The 23036-nt window shown below is 43.3% G+C and overlaps 1 protein-coding gene across 2 annotated transcripts in view; it reads left to right on the top strand.

The window, feature by feature from the left end:
- The window catches only part of col17a1a (collagen, type XVII, alpha 1a), an 81341-nt gene extending 58739 nt beyond the window's left edge, over positions 1 to 22602 (top strand). For both annotated transcript variants that reach the window (XM_048608870.1, XM_048608869.1), the window contains 15 exons: positions 84 to 200; positions 746 to 850; positions 2610 to 2753; positions 5288 to 5380; positions 5896 to 6024; positions 6376 to 6510; positions 7721 to 7825; positions 9820 to 9933; positions 10341 to 10400; positions 12671 to 12805; positions 15138 to 15260; positions 16395 to 16448; positions 18234 to 18419; positions 19323 to 19412; positions 19618 to 22602. In XM_048608870.1, coding sequence (XP_048464827.1) covers positions 84 to 200; positions 746 to 850; positions 2610 to 2753; positions 5288 to 5380; positions 5896 to 6024; positions 6376 to 6510; positions 7721 to 7825; positions 9820 to 9933; positions 10341 to 10400; positions 12671 to 12805; positions 15138 to 15260; positions 16395 to 16448; positions 18234 to 18419; positions 19323 to 19412; positions 19618 to 19667 — 1640 coding nt within the window. In that variant the 3' untranslated portion in view covers positions 19668 to 22602. The remainder of the gene's footprint in view (positions 1 to 83; positions 201 to 745; positions 851 to 2609; positions 2754 to 5287; positions 5381 to 5895; positions 6025 to 6375; positions 6511 to 7720; positions 7826 to 9819; positions 9934 to 10340; positions 10401 to 12670; positions 12806 to 15137; positions 15261 to 16394; positions 16449 to 18233; positions 18420 to 19322; positions 19413 to 19617) is intronic.
- Positions 22603 to 23036: the final 434 nt, after the last annotated feature.

Here is a 23036-nt window from a genome sequence, read left to right as displayed (position 1 = left end):
GATGGTGAAGGAGGTGCTGTTCTGGGGATAGTGCCAATATATTTGTAGTGTCATTGCTTCTCATTGGTCTTTGTGTCCCACAGATGAGGATATCCAACGATATCTTCGCGGTCCCCAGGGGCCTCCTGGAGCCCCTGGCCCACAAGGGGATGGGATGAGTCGGGCAGAGCTGGAGGCTTACATCACCGATTATACCAGAAGTAATTCTCAATCTCTGAATGCTCTTTAAATTCACAACTGTATTTATATACTGTGCGTGTTTTTACACTGAGTGTGCTTCTGTAGTGTGTGCATGCATTATGTGTGTGTCTGAATGTGCAGTGTGTGTATACACAGAATGTGAATGTATCTGTGTGTGCACTGAGTATAAGTGTGTTTGAATACTGACTATGATTGTGTGTGAGTACACACTGTAACTGGGTTGTTACTAGGGATGGCACTTCTGCAATGTTTTGATCAGTGAGTTGAAGCTGCTTATTTTTAACTGGTTTTAGTTGGTTGAGTCCTTCAGAGTGTAAGAGATGCAGTGCAAGTTCCATTGGAACTGGTGGGTAGTGTCATGAGGTCACACACTCTTTCATGCATCAGCAGAAACTGTTCCCCATCTGGACCCATCGAAAGCGCCTTGCATCCAGAATATTGATGCTCACACTCCTGACTTGCACATCCGTGGAGCCAGGGGGTATGATTACACATCAGGTTTCCCTCATGTCACTTATTCTTTGCCAATCTCTCTTGTCCCCAGGTTGGGTGGCTGGGTCAGGCCGGCCTGGTCCTCCAGGACCCCCAGGAGTTCCTGGTACCCCAGGATCTATCTCGCTATCAGGGGATCTCAATGCCATGCTCCAGGGTAAGTATCAACTCAATGATGAAGTGTGCAGGTATGGTTTGAGGTCCTGCAGGTCTCTGTGTACCCCATAGTCTTTTCCCGCTGCTTGTGTTAACGTCAAATATTTCTGTTGCCAGTATCCAGGGAGATGAGCAGGGGATAGTCTCACTCAGGTGTTTAGGAGACGAGTGAGGAAACAAGGAGTGCCAAAATGTCAGTAATTACATTTAAAGGTAAACACGAGAGATAATAAACATGCAGATGAATGGCAGATCAAGCACAGTACAAATGAATGGAAGAATGGGCTGGGAGGCTGAATGGCTCCTTCAAGCTCCTGTATTCTTTTATAAACCCAGTACCTCTTCACCAGCTGTGGATTGGAATCGAAATGATCTTTGTCTGACCCTGCTTCACAATGACTGTTCAGCAAAAAGTCAATGACCAAACTCTGAGGTCTTCCCCCTGCCACTGGATACTGTTCTACCAGGATGTCACCTGCTGTTTCTCATCCAGTTGGAATGATGTTTTGTTCACCAAATTTAACATCAATCTCTTTCTCATGAGAGCCATTTGCTCAATTACTTTTGTGGGTTCATTTCTCCTTTGCAGCTACCAAATGAGCAGATGGATTGGGGTTATCATCAGATTGTCAGTTGTCCAGCTGCGAGCACCTACACATTGCCAAGGATCAGTGAGCCCCAGACAGGGCACTTTCTCCGTATTTAACCACAGTCCAACTTTCGACACCAAATTACCCAAAATCTACAGAAACAGGCCATTCAACCCAATTAGCTTGTGAAATAACTCCACAGAGGCCAGCATGCCATCAACAAGTCACCCTTTATTTATCTGTGGAGAATCCTTGACACTGCTGCAGCTCCCTCAGAACCAGCTGTCAGAGTGCACAGGATGTCAGACACTCCTGTTTATATCTGTCAGCCAGTGCTCCCTGATTAGACCAGATTATCAGTCCCAATCAGGGAATTTATATTCTATGAAGTCCAGCCGGCTGACCTTGTTACAATCACTATGTGCTGATGTGGAGCCTCTTCCTGCTTGCCATCATCAGCATTCTCACCACTTTCTGAGTGAATACGTTTCTGCTGAATTTATTTGAGATTGTCTTATATTGATAGCCCCTAAGTTTTAGTCTTCCCTCCTCCAACTGCAAACAACTTCTCTACATCTACCCTATCAAACTAAGGGAGGTGATGGCATTGCAGTAATGTCACTGGACTGAATTAGCAATCCAGAGGCCCAGGGTAAGACATGTATTCTGTAGAAGATGCATAGTGGACTTGAAACGTTAACTCTGTTTCTCTCCACAGATTTTGCTAGATCTGCTGAGTTTCTCTTTACTTGACCTAGGATAGGTACTTGGGGGCCTGAGTCCAAATCCCAACATGGGAGCTGGTGAAATTTTAATTCAATAAAAATCTGCAATTAACTATTGTCATAAAAACCCATCTGGTTCACTAATATTCTTTTGGGAAGGAAGTCTGCTGTCCTTACGTGGTCTGGCCTTCTTGTGACTCCAATCGACAGCATGTGTTGGAGTCTTACCTGCCCTCTAAAATGGCCCAGCAAGGCATTCAGTTCAGGGGCAGTTGGGGATGGACAATAAATGATGGCCTTGCCAGAATTCCCACACAAGAATAAAAAAAAACTTTCATCATTATGAGTATATCATGTCTAGGCAAATGAGCTCCAGCCTGTTCAATCTATCCTGATAGTTATGATTTATTGACTATGCAGCTGATTTTTCCAATGCTGTCTGCAGATGAGAATGTTCGGCGATATTTGATGGGACCACCAGGACCTCCAGGACCACCTGGTCGCCCAGGTTATACAGCGTCAGAAGGAACGACCAACATTCAGCTCAATTATGAAGACATTGCCACCCGTGTCCGTGATTACATGAGGAGTAAGTGTCAGGAATACGTTGGAAAGTGGGAAGTCATTGACTTCAGATCTGGGAAATACGTAAGGGAATATTTTGTAAAAAGCAAGAGACTTAAATCTGTGGAAGGCAATGAGGATTTGGATATCCAAGTGCACAAATGACTGAAAGGTGGTCGATAGGTACAGCAAACATTCAAAAAGATTGTTGGAATGTTGGCCTGTATCTCACAAAGGGGAGGATGTGATGTTTCAGTTTTATAGAGCTCTGGTCAGACCGCTGTCTGAGTCACGGAATTCAGTGCTGGGCACTGCACACCAGAAAGAGGTTTTCGTCGTTGGAGAGGGAGCAGCATAGATTCATCAGAATGGTCCTGAAGCTGAAAGGATTTAATTATGAGGACACGTTGTATAGACTGTGTCATATAAATTGTATAATAAGGCAGACTTGGTTGGGAGCTTAAGGTGAATGAACCTGTAGCGGACAGTACCAATGCCTGACAAGGGATGTCAAGGACAACTAAAAAGCAAAAGATAAAAACGTACAATGTGGTGAAGATTAGTAGGAAGCCAGAGGAATGGGAAGCCTACAAAAACCAGCATAGGACAACTAAAAAAACAATAAAGACAGAGGTGAAGTATGAGAGAGAAATATTCTAGCCAGTAATGTAAAAGAAGATTGCAAGAGTTGTTTTTAGATATATGAAAGGTAAGAGAGAGTGAAGAGTGGACATTGACTGCTGGAAAGTGAGTCTGCAAGAGTAGTAATGGGGAACAAAGAAATGGCGGAGGAACTGCATCACTTTTCACAGTGGAAGACACCAGCAGCATATCAGAACTTCAAGACAGTCAGGGGACAGCTGAGTGCAGTGGTCATTACTAAGGACAAAGTGCTGGGAAGCTGAAAGGTCTGAAGGTGGATAAATGACCTGGACTAGATGACCAAACCTCAGGATGTAGCTGAAGAGATTGTGGAGGCATCGGTGGTGATCTTTTAGGAATCACTGGATTCAGAAGGTTCACAGAGGACTGAAAATGGCTAATATAATACCCCTGTTTAAAAAGGAAGAGAGGCAGAAGATGAGAAACTATAGGCCAATTAGCCTGACCTCAGTTGTTGATAAGATTTTAGAGTCCATTCTTAAGGATGACATTGCAGAGTACTTGGATGTGCATTGTAAAATAGGACTGAGTCGGCACAGCATCGTCAAGGAGAGGTCATGGCTGACAAATCTGTTAGAATTCTTTCAGGAAGTAATGAGCAAGTTAGACAAATTACAGCCAGTGAACACGATTTATTTGGATTTCCAGAATGCTTTTGTCGTGGCGTTGCACAGGAGGCTGCTAAATAAGACGAGAGCCCAAGGCATTAGGGACGAGGTACTGACATAAGTAGAGATTGGCTGACTGGCAGAAGGCAGAGAGTGGGATAAAGTGGTCTTTTTCAGGAAGTCTGCTGGTGACTAGAGGAATTCTGCATGAATCACTACTATACATGTTATACAAAAATGATCTGGATGAAGGAACTGAGGGTCTTTTGTTGCTAAATTTGCAGATGGCATAAAGATAGGTGGAGGGACAGGTAATGTTGAGGAAGTGGAGAGGCTGCAGAAGGACTTGGATAGGCGACGAGAGTGGGCAAAGAAGATGGAGTACAATGTGGGAAAGTGTGAGATTATGCATTTTGGTAGGAAGAATAGAGGTGTAATCTATTTTCTAAGTAGGGAAAGGCTTCAGAAATCTAAAGCACAAAGGGACTTAGCAGTACTGGTTCAGAATTCTCTTAAGGTTAACATGCAGGATCAGTTGGCAGTTAGGAAGGCAAATGCAATGTTAGCATTCATTTCAAGAGGGCTAGAATACAAGAGTACAAGTGTACTGCTGAGGCTGTATAACGCTCTGGTCAGACTGCATTAGGAATATTGAAAGGTGTTTTGAGCTCCGTATCTAAGAAAGGATGTTCTAGCCTTGTGAGGTTCACAAGAATGATCCTAAAAGTGGGTTTGTACTCGAGTGTGTGTGTGGTGTTTTATTGGGTGAGGATTGTGGGGAAATGGGACAGTTTGGTCAGCAGCAAGAGCAGGCTATTAAGGGATGATGTCAGGAAGCATCTCCTCACGCAGAGATGAATGGAAATCTAGAACTCTTTCTCCCCAAAAAGATATTGAGGCTGGAGCTCAATTGAAAATGTTGAAACTGAGAGTAGTTAGTAGTCTTTGACTGAGGGGATTATAGGATCAGCTGCAAAGGTGGGTGAATGGAGTTGGGAAAGAGCTTGGTGATCTGTCACTGATTGATTGGTCAATAGTGAGTAACGGTTGGTCACTGGTCAGCAATATTGGTTACTGGTCAGCAATGATTTGTCACTGGTCAGCAGTGGGGAGGTGGATTCACTGGCTCAGAAGAGGAAGATTCGGCTTGATTCATGTCCTGAGCCAGTTTTATTGAGAATGTGGAGATGGCCAGCACTTTATCAAACTATGGCACTGTGACTTTGTAAATCAATACTGAGTGCAGTGGAGATATAATGACTGTTTTTATATTTCTCTCTCCCACCAGGTTCAGGAATGAGTTTTGGGGTCCAAGGACCACCCGGCCCTCCTGGATCACCAGGCACTGTGTCCAGCACTGAGCTGATGGCTCTTCTACAGAGTAAGTACCACCATTCAATACTAGAATTAAACACATATTTCATACACCAACACACCTCTCACCCAGACCCCTTCCTGGAGCCCACTCGACCCCAGCCTACCAAACCCCAGTCCCTCCCAGACCCCAGTCCTCTGAATCTTAGACCCCGAGAACACCTGAATCTCTCAAATCCCAGAGCCCCAAACCCCAATCCCTTGAATCCCATTCTCCCTCTGAATTCCAACACCCCCCCTTGAATCCCAGTTACCTCTGAATCCCAGCCACCGCTGAACCCCACTCCCCGCCCTCACCAAATCCCAGACCTCCCTGAACCCCAATCCTATGACTCCCATACCCTCACGAGTTCCAGGTCGCCCCCCCCTCCACTCCCCCAAACGTTCTGACTCAGTGATACAGCTGCTGATCCCGACTCCTTGGATACTCTCTGTGTAGAAACAGTTAACAGATTTTGTAACTGTTGTTCTACGTTGAGTTTTCCACTTATTCTGAACAATCTGTGATTTTATTCCCTTTAGCCTCTTCCTTTAGGAGGATCCTTGGACAGCCTGGACCTCCTGGGCCACGAGGTTTACCAGGACCAGCTGGACCCCCTGGGCTTGGGGGCGGGAACTTCCGCATTGAAGATGTCATTTCCTACATTCAAAGTAATTTCTTTTGCTATCTTTTAAAAACTGTTTTCTCAAGTTGTGGTTGTGATGGTCTTTCAGGTTTCACCACCCCTGCCAGTTTTCAGTGCCCAGACATGCAGGTGAGGTCACATAAGGGGTCTCTTACAACTGAGGCGGGTGGGAGTACAGAGAGCAGGAGAACTGTCATGGCTGAGGTGACAGTGAGATGTTTCTGAGTCTGTGGGCAATAGATTCATCATGGGCAGTGCTGTAAAATCTTCATCCCTGAGGTTGCAACAGTGGGTCTGAGAATTCTCATTCTTCCATTATCTTCGTGTGAGTCCAGTATCCTCTACACTAACTGCCATACTTCTTGTGAATCTCCAGACTCGGGTTATAGTATTGCAGGCCCTCAAGGACCCCCAGGACCACCAGGGCCTCCAGGATCACCAGGAATTGGAGGAGGTTTATATCCTGAAGCTCAGCAGAAAATGAAGCGCGAGATTATTGAATATTTCTCAAGTAAGTGGTAATCTCAGTCCCAATGGTCAAGACTTTGGTTTAATATTGAATATTTATACCTTGAATTTGCTGATCTCAAAGAGACTGAGGACTCCCATCTGGTCAGATCTAATATTGAACTTGTGGCATCCAATGGGAATGCAATGTAACTGGGATTAAAGGTCTATCCTATGCCTATGATGAGCATGTTCTGAGGAATTGGAGTTGAATCTGTTCTGACTTTCATAACACGGTGGTTGTTCAGCTTCATTATCAGGACGACTGATCTATGATTCAGAGTGATGTTTACTGTGTGGGTCCAAATCCTAGACTGGCTGTGATCACCATGAAAACCCTGTATTCTGAACCTTGTCCCTTCTCTGAGAATGTGTTGACTCTCAGGTTAAACCCACCACCATTTGTCTCTCTCTCTGGAACTATGGTTCATAGTTTATAACAGACATTATTGACTCTCATGTTCTCTGTTACTCGTGCTGTTTGTTCTAAGGATGTCTCTGTGGCTCACTGCCTGTGTGATGAAACACATTCTGTATTACTCTTCTAATTCAATCCCCTTATGGGTGTGTAGTAAATTCACAAATGTTATTGTTATGCATCCTTACACTTTGTGATAACCCTTTTAAGGTCCATGAGGAATCACTAATTAATCTCTTTTTGGAGCTCATTGAGTATAAGCTCCCTTGGTAACAGGGGAGGGCCTGCCCAGTTGGAACGCACAACCAAGTCCTTTTATAAAGCAGGCTCAGGGTGGGTCTGTAGAAATGGCTTGTCCTGGGTTGGGACTAGCTTATGTACACCATGCACAGTGGCTTCGGTTTGGTGTTCAACAATAAATGAGGTTCCTTCCCAGTCAGACTTCCTGAGTTATTACACATTTATAAGTTCAAAAACTAGGAAACACAGATTTTTATTCATTCACAGGATGTGGGCCCTCCTGGCTGGCAGGTACTTATTGCCCATTTGTAATTGCCCTGAAGAAGGTGGTGGTGAGCTGCCTTCTTCAACCTCTGCTGTCTGTGCGGTGGAGGTAATACTCTATTAAATCATCAGTGAAAACACACCCTTTAAATGTAATTATGTGATACAGGTCATGCTGCAACCTCAATGGGATTAAATAGAAGTTCAGTGGGATCTCTCTGGGCTATGACACTGGGTTGGATGACTGTACTTCTTTCTAGATGGTTACTAACTGAGTCCCTCTGCTCTCCAGGTGATAGAATGAGACCATACATTACTGGACCAGCAGGACCCCCAGGACCCCCAGGACGCATTGTATATTCTGAAGTAGCTCCACGTCTCGCTCGGTATATGAAAGGTAAGTCATTAACTGAATCAGATTGTGATATTTATCAGCAGTTTCTGTGAGGCTAAATCACTCTAAGCATGTTCTTAAATTGTCCAAGTGTTTTATCTGTTATTTATCATTAAACGATGACCAAAAGCTTTACAATTCGGCAAAGCATAAGAAGCAAACACAGGCCAGTTAACTTGTAATCTGTCATAGGAAAAGTATGAGAATCTATTATTAAGGAGATTATAGGAGAGCATTTAGAAAAATCTTAATGCCAGATAGAATGTAAGAAAATGTAAGCTTATCTGCTTTGCCAGGAAGAATAGAAAAGCAGCATATTATTTAAATAGAGAGAGATTGAAGAACTGAGGTACAAGCAGGTCTGGATATGCTGGTACATGAATCACAGAGTGTTAGTACAGAACTACAGTAAATGATTAGGAAGGTCAATTTTTGTTGTTTATTCCAAAGGAAAATGTCATATCGACCAGGATGTTTTGCTATAGTTATACAGGGCATTGCTGAGGCAGCATCTACAACACTGAGACATCAGGACTGATGAAGGATCTAGGCCCAAAACTTCCATCTAATCCTACTCTTCTGATGCTGCCTGACCTGCTGTGTTCCTCCAGCTCCACACTGTATCTACTCTAGAACACAGTCTCCAGTTTTAGTTTCCTGGGAAGTTGAGGAAACAGTCAGATCAGCCATAATTTTATTAAATTGTGGAACAGGTTAGGGGAAGGGAAAGGCCTACTCTTGCTTCAAATTTGTATGTCGTATAATCAGTCCAGTCATATTTTTTATTCATTCATGGAAAGAGCAGATTGACTTATGAGGAAAGGCTAGACAGGCTAGGCCTATATCCTCCGGAATTTAGAAAAGTCAAAGGCCACTTAATTGACAAAAACAGAATCCTGAGGGGATTTGACTGGTGGATATTGATAGGATGTTTCCTCTTATGATAGAATCTAGATCATAGTTTAAAAATAAGGGAGCATCCATTTAAGACAGAGATGTGGCAACATTTTTTCTCTGAGGGTTGTGAGTCTTTAAAATTCCCTTCCCTCAAAAGTGGGTGCAGAATCTTTAAATATTTTTAAGAGATGGATAGATTCATAATTACAGAATTTGCAGAAGTAGAGTTGAGATTAAAATCAGATGAATCATGATCGTATTGAATGGCATAGAGGCTTGAGAAGGGATGAATGGCCTACTCTTGTTCCTTGTTCGCATGTATGTGGACGTTGCTGGGCCAGCATTTATTGCCCATCCCTAAGTGCTCTTTAAGTGACTTATTAGGGCCATTTCAGAGAGCAGTTGAGAGTCAACTGCATTGCTGCAGGTCTGGAGTCACATGTAGGCCACACCAGATAAGCATGACAGATTTCCTTCCCTAAAGGACATTAGTGAACCGGATGGGTTTTTGCGACAATTGACAATGGTTACGTGTTCATTATTCATTCCACATTTTTACTGCTTTCAAATCTTACCAGCCATTTCACCTATGCCTCCAGAATGCTAAACCATGGCTTTGGATTGCTAGTCCAGTGATTCTACCACCATCCCACCACTTCCTCCATCATCAATCAATGAAAAATCCACAAGGGGGTAATCGTTCTTTTTAAGGATATCTACAGGGGATTCAGAAATGAGATCCATGCTTCCAACAAAGTGGCAGTTCATGTCAATTTGTACATTAAAAGATTAGTATACGATAATCTCAAACTAAAAGAGAATGGGAATCCTTTTGGCTAATGGAGAATGCCAGCTTCACCTTGACTTGTTTGGGAATCAATTTTCAAATACTTTGAAGCAAGACATTTTCAAGGGAGTTTGACAATGTTATACACGCAACTATACATAATCCACAATGTTTATTTTTGAATGACCTTAAATTAACCACTTTGCAATTGAGATCAGGAGATGATGTCTAATTTTTGCAAGTGCATCACATGAATCCATTCACAGCAAGCACATCATTACTCCAAACATTGACCTAGCTCTTGCTGTTTCAGATAATGGGCTGATCGATACTCGCACCATCATCATTGGCGGTCCTGGACGTCACAGAGTACTCTGGCAAGATGGAACATATAGAAATGATACCGAACTGGAGAAGTACCTGAGAGGTAGGTCATGAATTAGCATTGGTAGAGAATATGTGTGTCCAACTGACTGAGTTTGTATCTGTAAGGGAGAGGCTGGGTGTGGAAGAAGGTAATATTGTGAGTGATGGAGATGGGAAGAGTTTGAGAATGAGAAATGTGTGCATTTGGGGAAAAGAAATTTTTAAGTGGGGTGGGATGCAAACAGGGATAGAGTGGGAGAGAGAGGTTGAGGAGGGATGCATTGGGAGTTGGGGATAAGAGACAGGATGATGGATCTGGAATTCTCTATGGTTAAGGACTCTGAACTTTATCTCATCTCTCTGAGTTCAAGTAGTCCTCATATTTACATTCCTCAGTTCCTGAATTTTGAAGGTGATTTCACTATCCTTGGAAAACATGATTTAAATCATTTATTTCCTTTGTTTAAGAACATGGAGTTGATCTGGGGTCAGTGGATGGAGGACAAGGGAATGCCCAGGCTGCAGGAGGTGAGTGTTTAAATTGTTTTACACAGCAAACCATCTGTGGAGACATGTTAGACAACTTTTCTGGGACTGACTCATCAATCTTTCAGGTCATTTCATGGAGCAGAAGAGAACCGAAATCAGTGTAAAATCTCTTTTACTGATCCACTCCTCCCTGAATCCCTCGGTCCCACATCCTCCCACAATCCCTCAGTCCCACTTCCTCCCCATATCCCTTAATCACAGCCCACGGTGTTTCCAGCTGATGAAGTTGAATTTGCCAACATTATCGGAAGATGTACAGTTCTGATTGCAATTAATCTGGATCCAAGTATTTGGAAGTGGCCACAATTCAACTTCTCAGATTTTACAAAGTATTCATAAATACTAGGATTGGAACGTTGTCAGGTCCCCCAAAACCTCTCTTGAGAAAGGGGTGACTTGAACCTTCTGTGGTGTCTTTAAACTGACTACTCAGGTCTGTTGAACAAAAACTAAGTCCAGCAAGGGTTGCTAGGTGGCAATTAGCATAAAGACACCTATAGTCTTTTCAAAATCAGGGTTTCCAGTAAATACGGTCCATAAACCTGCTCTTGTCTACTCGAAAGTTTAGCTCCAAACTCTCAATTTTTCTGTAAACAGCACACACTAAGCTGCTGACTTCATCACTTGATAAAAACCACATGGCAAACCTTTTCAGTCCAGAAAAGATCCAAACTATTCCACAGCTTCCAATTTAGTCACACTGTCCTTAAATGTAAATATGTATTCCAAAGACCTTGATTCTAAATCCCTCAATTCCATCTAATTCACCTTCTATATTGGTCCTTCTGCTATATTTTTTCCCAATCCTTTAATCTTACTGGTTCAAAAGATAAAGTGTTTGCTCTGTTTTCCTCAGGTCCTAGCTTGGGCTGAATAAATGACAAGTAACATTTGACCTACACAAGTACTAGGCAATGACCATTTCCAACAAGACAGAATCTAACCATCATCTTTTGACATTCAATGGTATTACCGTCAATAAATTGCTTACTGTCAACATTCTGGGAGTTACCATTGACATAAAACAAAATAGGCTAGGATATAAGTGCAAAAGCAGGTCAGAGACTAGGAATCCTACAGTAACACCCTTCTCATTTCTGCACAACCTGTCCATCATCTACAAGGCACAGCTCAGGAGTGTGAATGTAATACTCTCCACTTGCCTGGATGAGTGCAATTCCAACAGCTCTCAAAATGCTTGATACCATCCAGGACAAAGTAACCCACTTGATTGACATCACATCACTAATGTTCACTCCCTCCACCACCAGTCAGTAGCAGCAGTGCGTACCGTTTACAAGATGCATGACAGATATTCAAGTCTCCTTTAGACAGTATCTTCCAAACCCATGATGACTGCCATCTCGAAGGACAAGAGCAGTAGATACATAGGAGCGCTACCACCTGCAAATTCTCCTCCAAACCACTCACCATCCTGACTTCAAAATATATCTGATGAAGAATCGCTGGACTTGAAAAATTAACTCTGCTTTCTTCCCAACAATTCTGCCAGACCTGCTGATTTCCGCCAGCAATTTCTGTTTTTGTTTTAGATCTCCAGCATCCACAGTTCTTCGTTTTATATTCAAAACTTTTCCTTCAGTGTCACTGGGTCAAAATTCTGGAACTTCTTCCCTAATAGCATCGTTTGATCTGTGACACAAATTTCCTGGTGGATAATCAGACTTGTTAGTGAGTGAGAGCTAATGACAATGGCCTACATAAATAGTCTTCAGAGGTTCAAGAAGGCACTCACCACCACTTTTCTCCGCAGCAATTAGGGACAGGCAATAAATTCTGGCCCAGCCAGTGATGCCCACCTCCCATCCTGCTCCTCTGATGCTGCCTGGCCTGCTGTGTTCCTCCAGCTCCACACTGTGTTGTTTCTGACTCCAGCATCTGCAGTTTTTGCTATCTCCGAGTGACTAAAACCCCTGGTGTCCTCATTGCCCTACAGGCTCACAGTTTCAGCAACTTGTCAGGCAACATTTGTAAAAACCCAGACAAATAATTCTAAGTCTTACTAATGGGGAACATTGTGAGATGTCCGGCTTTAGAAAATTTTAAGCCATCATACTTTATTATACATTTCCATCCCTACGTCTCGGAATGCTGCCCTAACCTAGGACAAACTTTGACAGAGGCAAGCATTCACCTGTATCGTTCTTAAAAAGCAGGCTGTCATCCAACTTACTATAGCAATACGATATCATCCATTAAACAGCCTTTCATTGTTGTCCTCCTTGTAGGTAACAGGTGGAGTGTGCACACATCACATGGTTCATCCCAACCATCACAGGTACCTGGGGCATCTGGCCGTTCTGTGTTTGATTGGGAGAAAGCATTCAATGGGAACAGGACAGCCTACGAGGAATATCTCCGAGGTGAGAAGTAGGAATTTTACAGAATTTACTGACATTGTGTGGGGACCCCCATCCCCCATGCTTGTTTGAGGTAACAGGCAACGTTGATAAGGGTAATACAGTTGTTATAGTCTGTGTGTACTTCCAAAACATACTAGATAAGGTGCCACACAACAGGTTTCTCATTAAAGCCTATAGAATAAAAAAGGTCAATGGCAGCATAGGTAAGAAGGTGGCTGATAATGGGAAACAGCAGTGAGTGGTTGTTTTTTGGACTGAAGGAAGGCTGGCAGGGTTGGGAGGGTGATTGTAATCATTTAAGACATCGTTGCTAGACTGGGCCTACAGAAAGTGGTGAGGCAAACCAAGCAGAGGGAAAAACATGCCTGTCGCTGATGCATTTGTCCATAACACTATTGGTAAGAGTGTGCACCACACCTTTCTTGTGCAGATAATGTTCACATTGAGAATCACCTTCATTGAATTAAGTGGCACTATCACCAAGGTAAATGGAATAGACTTCCAACATATCCAGTAATTCAAGACTGGGCATTCATGAGGTGCTATGCCCCATCAGCAGCAGCAGAATTATACTCCACAAATCTTTAACCTTATGGCCTGGTTTATTCCCCACTACCATTAAGCCAAGAAATCAATCCTGATTCAATGATGAAGAGTTCAGGAAGGCATGCCAGGAATAGTGCCAGGCATACCTAAAAACAAGGTGTTAATCAGGTGAAGTTACAAAACTAGAATATGTATGCGCCAAATAACCTCGGCACCAAATGATGCACAGAGATAAGTGACCCACAATCAACGGATCATATCTAGGTTCTGCAGTTTGGCCATGAAAGGTGGTGGATAAATAAGCAAACTGCAGGAGGTAGATAAACATCCCCATCCTCAATAACAGGGATCCCAGCACTTTAGTGAAAAAGACAAGGTTAAAGTATTAGCATCCACTTTCAACCAGACATGCTGAGTGGATAATCCATCTTGGTCTACTCCTGAGGTCATTAGCATTACAGATACCAATCTTCAGCAAATTCAATTCACTCTGTGATATCAGGAAAAGCTGAAGGCACTGGATACTACAGGAGGCTTCATGATAGTGCAATTCTGCAATAGGACTGAATAGTTGTGTTCCGGAACTAGTCAAGTCTCCAGCCAAGCCATTCCAGTGCAGCTACAACACTGGCATCTACGCAGCAACATGGAAAGTTGCCCAGGTATGTCCTGTACACAAAAAAAAACAGGATAAATCCAATGCAGCCAATTTCTCAGTCTGCTCTTGACCATCAGCAAATTACGGAAGGTATCATCAACAGTGCTATCAAGCGCACTTGTTCAGAAATTTCCTGCTCATTGACACTCAGTTTGGATTCCACAAGGGCCAGTCAGCTCCTGCATCATTGCAGCCTTTGCTGGGAGCATAGACAAAGAGCTGAACTCCAGGGGTGAGGTGACGCCCTTGACATCAAGGCTGCATTTGACCGATTGTGGCATCAAAGAGCCCTAACAAAATTGGATTAAATGGGAATCAGGTGGCAAACTCTTCACTGATTGGAGTCATACCAGACACAAAGGTAGATGGTTGTGATTGTTGAAAGTCAGTCATTTCAACTCCAGGTCATCTCTGCAGGAGTTCCTCAGGGTAACAACTAGGGCCAACCATCCTCAGCTGCTTCATCAGTGACACTCCCTTCATCGTAAGGTCAGAGGTGGGGTGTTCCCTGATGATTGCACAATGACCCTCGTATACTGAAACAGTATATATTAATATGCAGCAAAACCGGTGCTATATTCATGCTTGGGCTGATGAGTGACAAGTAACATTTGCAACACACAAGTGCCAAATAATAACCATCTCCAATAACAGAGAATCTAACCATTGTTCCCTGACATTCAATTGGGGATTCAGCGATGTTAATGCCGTTGAATGTCAAGGGACAATGGTTGCAAGAGCAGGTCAGAGATTGAGAATTATGTGGCTTTTAGAAGGTATTGGATCATTATCTGAAGATAAAAGAAATTGCAAGGTTATGAGGAAATGGTAGGGGGCCTGGGACAAGGTCAGTTACTCTTACAGACCATGGATACGTTAGATTGAATGACCTCTTTCAGTGCTGAAACTAATCTTTGTTTGATTTTTGGTGACTCTAACTTCTACTTTCCATCTGGAACACCCCAATTACATCATTTTCTGATGAAGTAGTTAAAATCCAAATGGCCTGAACTTGTGTTCACTCAACAACAGTTAAAAGAACCGATAAACTCTCTGCCACAATGTATCATCCAATGAACAGTTTTATAAGTCAACCTTGTAACCAATTCCATTATTGTCCTTCTGCAGAAAATGGCTGGACTGTGTACAGGTCACCTAGCTCAGGAGGATCTGGGACATCTGGCATTCTCGAAGACAATTGGGAGAAATTCTTCAATGGGAATAGGACAGCGTATGATGAATACCTGAGAGGTGAGAATGTAGGGATTTGTGAAGGAATCACAACAGTGGTGGGTCTGTGCAGCATTCAGGGGATTCCCTGGTGATGGGAGCAGCGCTGCACGGTCGTGGGGTCAGCACCAAGGGACTGCCGCATGGTCATGGGGCCACTAACAAAATAAGTTTGCTTTGGCTTTTGGAAAATAGTGTAGATGGGACAAAGTGAATTGCTGTTACAGAGCTAGTGGGACATGATTGCATGAATGGCCTGTTTCAGTGCTGTAACCAAACTTTTGTTGATGAGTATCTCTAATCTATAATTTTAGTCGAAACATCCGAGTTGCACAGTTCCCCAGTTGAACAATTATAATGCAAATGTCTTAAACTTCATGTAACAACATTTACAGACAATAAGAACGAGGAGCAAGGCTCAGCCCCTTAGCCCCTTGAGCCTGCTCTGTCATTGAATAAGATTGTGACTGATCTGAATGTAATGCTAAATCTGCATTCCCATGCACCCTTGATAACCTTTCACTTCCTTGCTTAATCTCTATGCCTCTGCCTTCAAACTATTCAACAACTCTGCTTCCATCACCTTTTCATGCAGAGAGTTCCAAATATGAGAGGAAAGAATTCAACTCATCTCTACTTTAAATAATTTTAAAATAATGACCCTTGGTTCTAGATTCGCCCATAAGAGGAAGCATCCTCTCCACATTCACCCTAACCAGATCCCGCAGGATCTTTATATGTTGCAATCAAGTCACCACTTATTTTTCGAAACTTGAGCGGACACAAACCTAGCCTTTCTGACTGTTCTCATAAGACAACTCCCCCATTCCCATCCTCTCCGCAGGCATTCTATCAAGACCCCTCAGATCTTGTATGTTCAATCAAGTCACTCTTACTCTTCTAAACTGCCTAAAGCCAGGTCTGTCCAATCTTTCCTTGTTAAGGGGGAGGGGGTTGCAAGATTAGTCTCCTGACTCTTTCTAGGCCTCCTGCTGAAAACTGTGTGGGATGTGTTCATTCACTGAGGGTCACCCTCACTCCATGCCTAGGGTCACCCTGACTCCCAGCCGAGGGTCACCTCTTGGGATGTGAAAGGTTCTATCCGAATTCAAGTGTTTTCCATTTTTAAAATCCAATTTTTCTCTCTGTCTCTAGGTTTCGGTGTACATTCAGCAGCATCAGGAGGTGGTGCAACACTTACAAGAGGAGGTCAGTCACATTAAGGATTCACTGTTTGAAATGGTAGATGTTGTGAATAAAGTTAATTTGATCTGCACTCGCAGACACCTGTGTTCTATCTCTGCTTCTCCCTTCTTTTATCTGACTGTCTCCAAGGAACAATTTTAATTTTCAGTGATCAGTATTGGTGGGGTAATGTAAGATTGGTTGTTCATATTTATGCCTTTGTTAAACCAAGATTTGAATTTTCAGAAACACTCATGACCAATCTCCCACATTCTTCAATCTTTAAACTTGGGATCATCCAAAACTCTTCTGCCTATGTATTATCTTGCAGAAATTCTCATTCCCTTATCAGCCTGTGCTCACTGACCTACATTAGTTCCCAGACAAACAATGCCTTGATTTCAAAATTCCCATCCTGTTTTCAAACCCCTCCTCACTTTCTCTGTAATCCCCCTCTGGCTCTGTAACTGTTGAGATAGCTGTGGTCCTCGAATTCAGGCTCCTTATACATTCCCAATTTTTGCTCCACCATTCACTGTGTCTTCAACTTCCTGGGTCATAAGCTCTGGGATACCCTCCCCTCGCCTCTTGGCCTCATTTCCCTCCTTCAAGATGTTCCTTCAAACATAGCTCATCAATCAAGCTTTTGGTCACCTCACCAAATGTCATTGATGCGACTCTATCATATCCGATAAAAACCAAAAGAACTGCAGATGCTGTAAATCAGCAACAAAAACAGAAGTTGCTGGAAAAGCTCAGCAGATCTGGTAGCATCTCTGAAGAAAAATCAGAGTTAATGTTTCAGGTCTGGGTTCTGAGTAAGGGTCACTAGACCCGAAACATTAACTCTGATTTTTCTTCATGATGCTGCCAGACCTGATGAGCTTATCCAGCAACTTCTGTTTTTGTTCTATCATACCTGGTTTGATATATTGCTCCAGTGAAAAACCCTGGGGTGCTTCAAAGGTGCTATATAGATATATAGGTTGTTGTTGTTCATTATACTTACTCATTGTCCTTTTGTGATCTCTCTCTCTCACTCACACACACACACACACACACACACACACACACACACACACACACACACACACACAGTCTCTGTACTTCAATTTCACTTTCCCTATTTTTAGGTCGGTGGAGCCAATTTTACATTCAATGGCTGAGTGACAATTATAAAAATTGTGCAGTTTCTATCAGTTGATTTGAAATAAGGTGAACAGGGGAGGGGCATGTTCATCAACAGGGATGTAATGCATACCCCCATCCTAATTCCCACCCCTCACCTAATTCCCCAGTCCAATTCCCATACCTATCACCACTCAAAGACCACAGTTCCTTCCACCCCTAATTTTCTGCTATCTCCAATCTCCCCTGCAACCATTATCTCTGAGACTGTAATAATTCTCCCTGTAACCCAGCGAGACTTTAATAATTTTCACTGTAACCCAAAGAGACTGTATTCATTCTCACCATAACTGTAACCTGGCAACTGCAATCATTCTCACTGCAACTGTAATCCAGAGACTGAAATCACTCTCACTGTAACCCGCAGGTTGTAGCTACTCTCACCGTAAATCAGGGACTATAATCACTTGCATTGTAACCCAGAGAAATGCAAATTACTGTCTGTAATCCAGAGAGACTGTCGTAACTCAGTTCCAAATCACAATTTATCTGTTTTCTGACTCCAGCCCCCTACACCAGACTCGCAGATCCTGCCCCAAATTTACTTTATTGTGGGATGTATACCGAGTCACTACTTACATTGCTGATCAGGATTAGTAAGTATCTCTTATTTAATTGCAGCCAGTCGATCACACCATACATTATCCAGCTTCTCCAGCCAGTCAGATGGATCTGGAGCTCGTCGTGTCTCTGAAACATCACACAGTTCCTCCAGTCAATCAACTTCCTCTAGTTCTTCCCATTCTTCAGGAGGAGTTTGGCATGATGGGACCTACAGGAGCGATGCTGAGTTAGACTTGCAAAAAGGTGGGAGCCTCTTTCTACTTCACTGTCATGGCTCATTCTCCTACAGAGCATGCTGTATCTCTACCCTGTGAGCTATCTGTGATATGTTACTCACATATACAGCCCACCACTAGTACCAGGTTATTCTGCAAAGTTATCCATGAGAACTGCCAGCCTGTTGTACTCATTGTTGTCTATCCTGAGCAAAAGGAATTAGAGGGTCTGTTCAACTCTAGTCGGTCAATGGGGCCATCAGACGTCCACATGATTGTCCGAGGACACTAACCTCCTTCAGAAATGAAACAGCCTTTTCTGGGAGACTGCTGTGAGCAGAACAAAATCATCAAGACTTTAGAAATTTGGTGTGGTTTATACATTCTTTTTGCATGCAATTGTGTATTAGTTATAAAAATGTAGTAGATGGTGGGGTAGTGGGAAGGAATTATTTAATTTAGGATGGTGGCATTTGATGGCAGGATTATGTGATAAAACCTCCAGGAATATGGCTGACCAAAGTTGGTAAACCAGAATAGCTTGAGAGAGGTGAACTTTGATCAGTTGGATGGATGAAAATGTGTACCTGTACAGGTAGGAAGCTTTGGTCAAGTCTGTATAGATGAGTACCTGACACATACCCATTGACCAACATGCACTGCTCCTATCCAGAGATCAAGCCAATCCTTCCTGCAATCCTTTTGGCAAGGCAATGGCTCATCAGCCTCACTAACAGATGGTTACCCATTTACATTGGGCAATTCAGTAACAATGGCCCACACAGAGAACATAATTGCCTCCATCAGAATCCCAGCAAGTAAGCTTAGTCTTTCTCCTTTTGTCATCTGTTTGGTGGGAAGAATGGGAAAGACCCAGCAAGATCCCTGCAGCAGGAGGAGATTTGCTGATTTCTGTTGATTTTTGTTGCAGGGAAACTTGGGGAATCTTATGCTACTTTGCTGTCAGACACCAATCTCGGGACACAGTCTGATCAGAAGGAAAGGAGAAGAAAATCTACAGGTAATGTAGTGAAGCTATATAGGAAAGACCTACATTCTCGTCTGAGCTGTTTTGCAGGGATCTATAGGTTTTTAAAATGTATATAATAACCATACCCTACCCTTCTGTGATTCAACCCCATCTTTTCTTGATCCCTAATTTGACCACTGACCTGATACTATCCAGAGAAGGAATTGTGTTTTATAATAATCATTTTTTTCTGTAGGTCAGTCTTCGCACAGGAGGACCCAACGACGAGCTCACGGCCTAAAGTGATGCAGCGACTTGGGTAGAGCAGGCTCAAGGGGCTGACTCCTGCTTCTATTCTTCTGGCTACAGGCAGTGACTTTGCCTGCATCTCACCCTCTTTATTCAGCAGCTTAACATCAGAAGAAAAACTCATGCAAATTTCTTTTCTGTGCCTCTATAATACAGCGTGTTAATCCTGGATTCTAATTGCACAGTAATTGTAACCATGGAAACAGATGGACAGCGACGGATCTGTGGGGAGACTGCTGTATGAGCTTCCCCTTCCCCATTCTCTATTTGTTCCTGGAGCATTGCCATTCAATGCCAGAAATCTCTGAAACATTCCATTTCAGTGGTCACATGGGTCATAGATGATACTCCAAAGTTTTCCATTAATCACCAAACATTGTTCAAATTTAAATAGGAGCAGAAGAATACCTTCCTCTCCCTGGCGCCTTCTCTGACATTGATCACAATCTTGGCTGACCTTCCACCTCATCTCCACCTTCCCAACTGCTGGCCATGCCCACAGGTTCCTTGAAGAGACCAATAATCCCATTATGGATTTGTGTCACGTTTAATCTTTCAAGAGTTCTGCTCAGGATCCAGCTTGCATCTGGGCACCACATTTCTGGAAGGATGTGAGGATCCTTGGGAGGATGCAGAATGGGGCACGAGGGGTTGGTTTAGTTATGAGATTAGGTTGAAGTGGTTCTACTTGGAGGACAGGAGATGAGGGGAGATTTGATAAAGATGCATGAGATTATGACAGGCATCAGGCACAATATAAAGCTGTGCCCATTAGCTGATGGTACAAGAACCAGGGCGCACATTTAAGATTTTGTGAGCAGCTGCAGGGGACTGTGGCAATCACCTGGAACTTGCTGCCCACGAGGGTGTTGGAAGTGGAAATGATTAATGATTTCAAAGCAAAGTTGAAAGGTGATTCAAAGGAAATGAACACACTGGGCTATAGGGATCGAGCTTGGGAATGGGACTCATTGAATTGAGAGCTGGCACAGACTCAGTAAGGCACAGGAGGAGGCCATTTGCCCTAAACAACTCATTTTTGTATATTCAATGATGGAACATTCACAGCCTTCTGCGGTAGAGAAATCCAAAGATTAATAAGCATTTGAGTGAAGAAATTTTCTCATCTCAGTCCTAAATAACCATCCCTTTAGGCTTGTCAGGGTCAGCCCTGCCAAGCCCTTTCAGAATCTGGGTCCTTTGATCAATGATAAGGGAGCAGGCTCATGTCCATTCTTCCATTGTCTACATATAGCTGGTGCCCAATATCAACAATTGAACAGAATTATTAAAAGTCCCAGCAGAAGGGCTGTGACCTCCAGTTCAGGATAATCAACGTACAGGTGACACACCCCTCCCAGTGGTGGAACCCCATCCAGAACAGGCAGACAGCTGACATCTTCCTGCCACTCCTGCTTCCAAACCCCTCAGCAATTGCAGGCAACATCAAAGGAGAAAGCCAGAGTCAATGGGAACAGCATCACCTTTTACAATCCCAAATCCTCTTCACTGGATCCTCAGATTCACGAGGAAGGAGCCAATAACAGCCAAGCACAGCTCCTTGATATGAATCTACCATGTTGCCAACCTCACAAAGTTGTGAAGAGTTTGAGAAGCAGTTTTGGGAGATAGTGATAGCAGAACCTGCTGTTTTCTCAGGAAGGAGATAGTTGCCTTGGGGTTGGAGGTAGAGAGTCCATGGTTTAAGAGCCAGCATGAGTTCTGAACAAACAGAATGGCCACTGCCCAGTGTCTGGGTAGCCCAGAGGATAAGAAGAATGATTCAGTTGTTTTGTTTCTGTTCATTTGTACAGTTTAATTCTTGCTCTGATGGTTCTCTTGTTCATCAGGTTCCTGTCGGTTACATAGGTGCCACTAACCAGCTGACTATTTTACAGCCTGTCTTATTTAAAATTGTAAAACTTTTCTTTTTGGAATAAAATAATTTTTAAAAAGAAACAAAACAAAGTGGATTCCTCACCAGATTTATTCAACACCTGCCAAAGGATTGTTCTTAACAAACTCCAAGCCAGCAGGAGCCCCTGATTGCTCTGTCAGCCTGAGATCAGTCTTGGAACTGACTGCCAGCTTCACCTCACTTAGGGGCTGCAATCCATGCTGTCCACAGGTCAACACTGCTTTGGCAAAGTTGTAAAGGCTGGCCACACTCTGCCAGGGCAGAGTGGGGAGGTTTTAGGAAGGGCGGGGGAAGAGCGTGAACGAGTGATGGAAGCATATTCTCAGTACATTCCCTGTCCGTTCTCACCTAGTTTTGACTTCACGTGGCAACACTGCTTTCCTTAGAGGATCCTATTTCAGATCTGTGATCAACCTGCTGTTTCTCTACTTCATGGGGATGGAGACATCTCCCTTGAACCCTAGCCATTGGGATGGGTGTTTTTGAAATCCTCTCATGTTACTGCTAGTCACATTCGATGCTCCAAAAGCTTCTCTTGGCTCATAGTCACTGTGACACAGTCCAGTGGCTGAGCTGAAAGAGGCAAACTCAATGCCCTTTACCCCTATGTCATGAGGTTGTTCACTCATTAATCTGGTTAAAGAGGAACCTCAACCATTTATCACTAACTGATTAGAATGTGCCCCTAAGCAGCCTTCAGCTGCCTGATTGTGTTTAATGAGTGCAAGGTTTTAAAATCAGTCGCTGGTTCTAGGTTGGGTGATGGTAAATAGGGACCGAGAAACCGGACCTGGTTAACAACACAAGGCCTCATCACCAGCCGAGCACTGGCTGCCTGGGTAGTGATGGCCAACAACACCTGGCACCCATTACAGGGCCTTTAATCCCTTCAGGTGGGTTTCCACTCCAGGAATGGTTCCTCGGTCCCACTATGGATTTGCTCTTCCCTAAATTACTGCTATTCCTTCTCCGAGTGAATCTGTCAAACATTTCAATAAATACTTTTAGCATAAATGTGCTCAGGGTCTGATTGTATGAATCAAAATCTGCAGCAGATCCATTATTTGTGGTTTTGAATGTGACCATACTTCATGCTTCAGATCTTATCTCCCAATTCACAAACATTCCAAAAATACAAGCAGTTCTCACTCTTGACTCGTGGCCATTTACAAGACTCTGAAAGCAGGAGATTCTGGTAGCTGCAGAAATACTTGAACCACGGAATTCATCCCCCTTAATTACTCCTACCCAACCATTCCCTGCTCCTTCATACTTACAGTTTCAAATATTGTACAGAAATATTAAATAATTCTCCATATCCCAAAGATTATTCATGGGAAGGACAGGACAGACTGCTATTCCAGGTCTTCAGTCAATATTATACCTCTCTGAGAGGCCCACTGGAGTGAATCAGATGGTAGTGTGTTCGAGCCTCACTGCAGAGACTG

Source organism: Rhincodon typus, chromosome 20 (assembly GCF_021869965.1).
Source record: "Rhincodon typus isolate 14 chromosome 20, sRhiTyp1.1, whole genome shotgun sequence".
Lineage (NCBI taxonomy): Eukaryota > Metazoa > Chordata > Chondrichthyes > Orectolobiformes > Rhincodontidae > Rhincodon > Rhincodon typus.
This window is presented reverse-complemented; position numbering and strand designations above follow the sequence as displayed.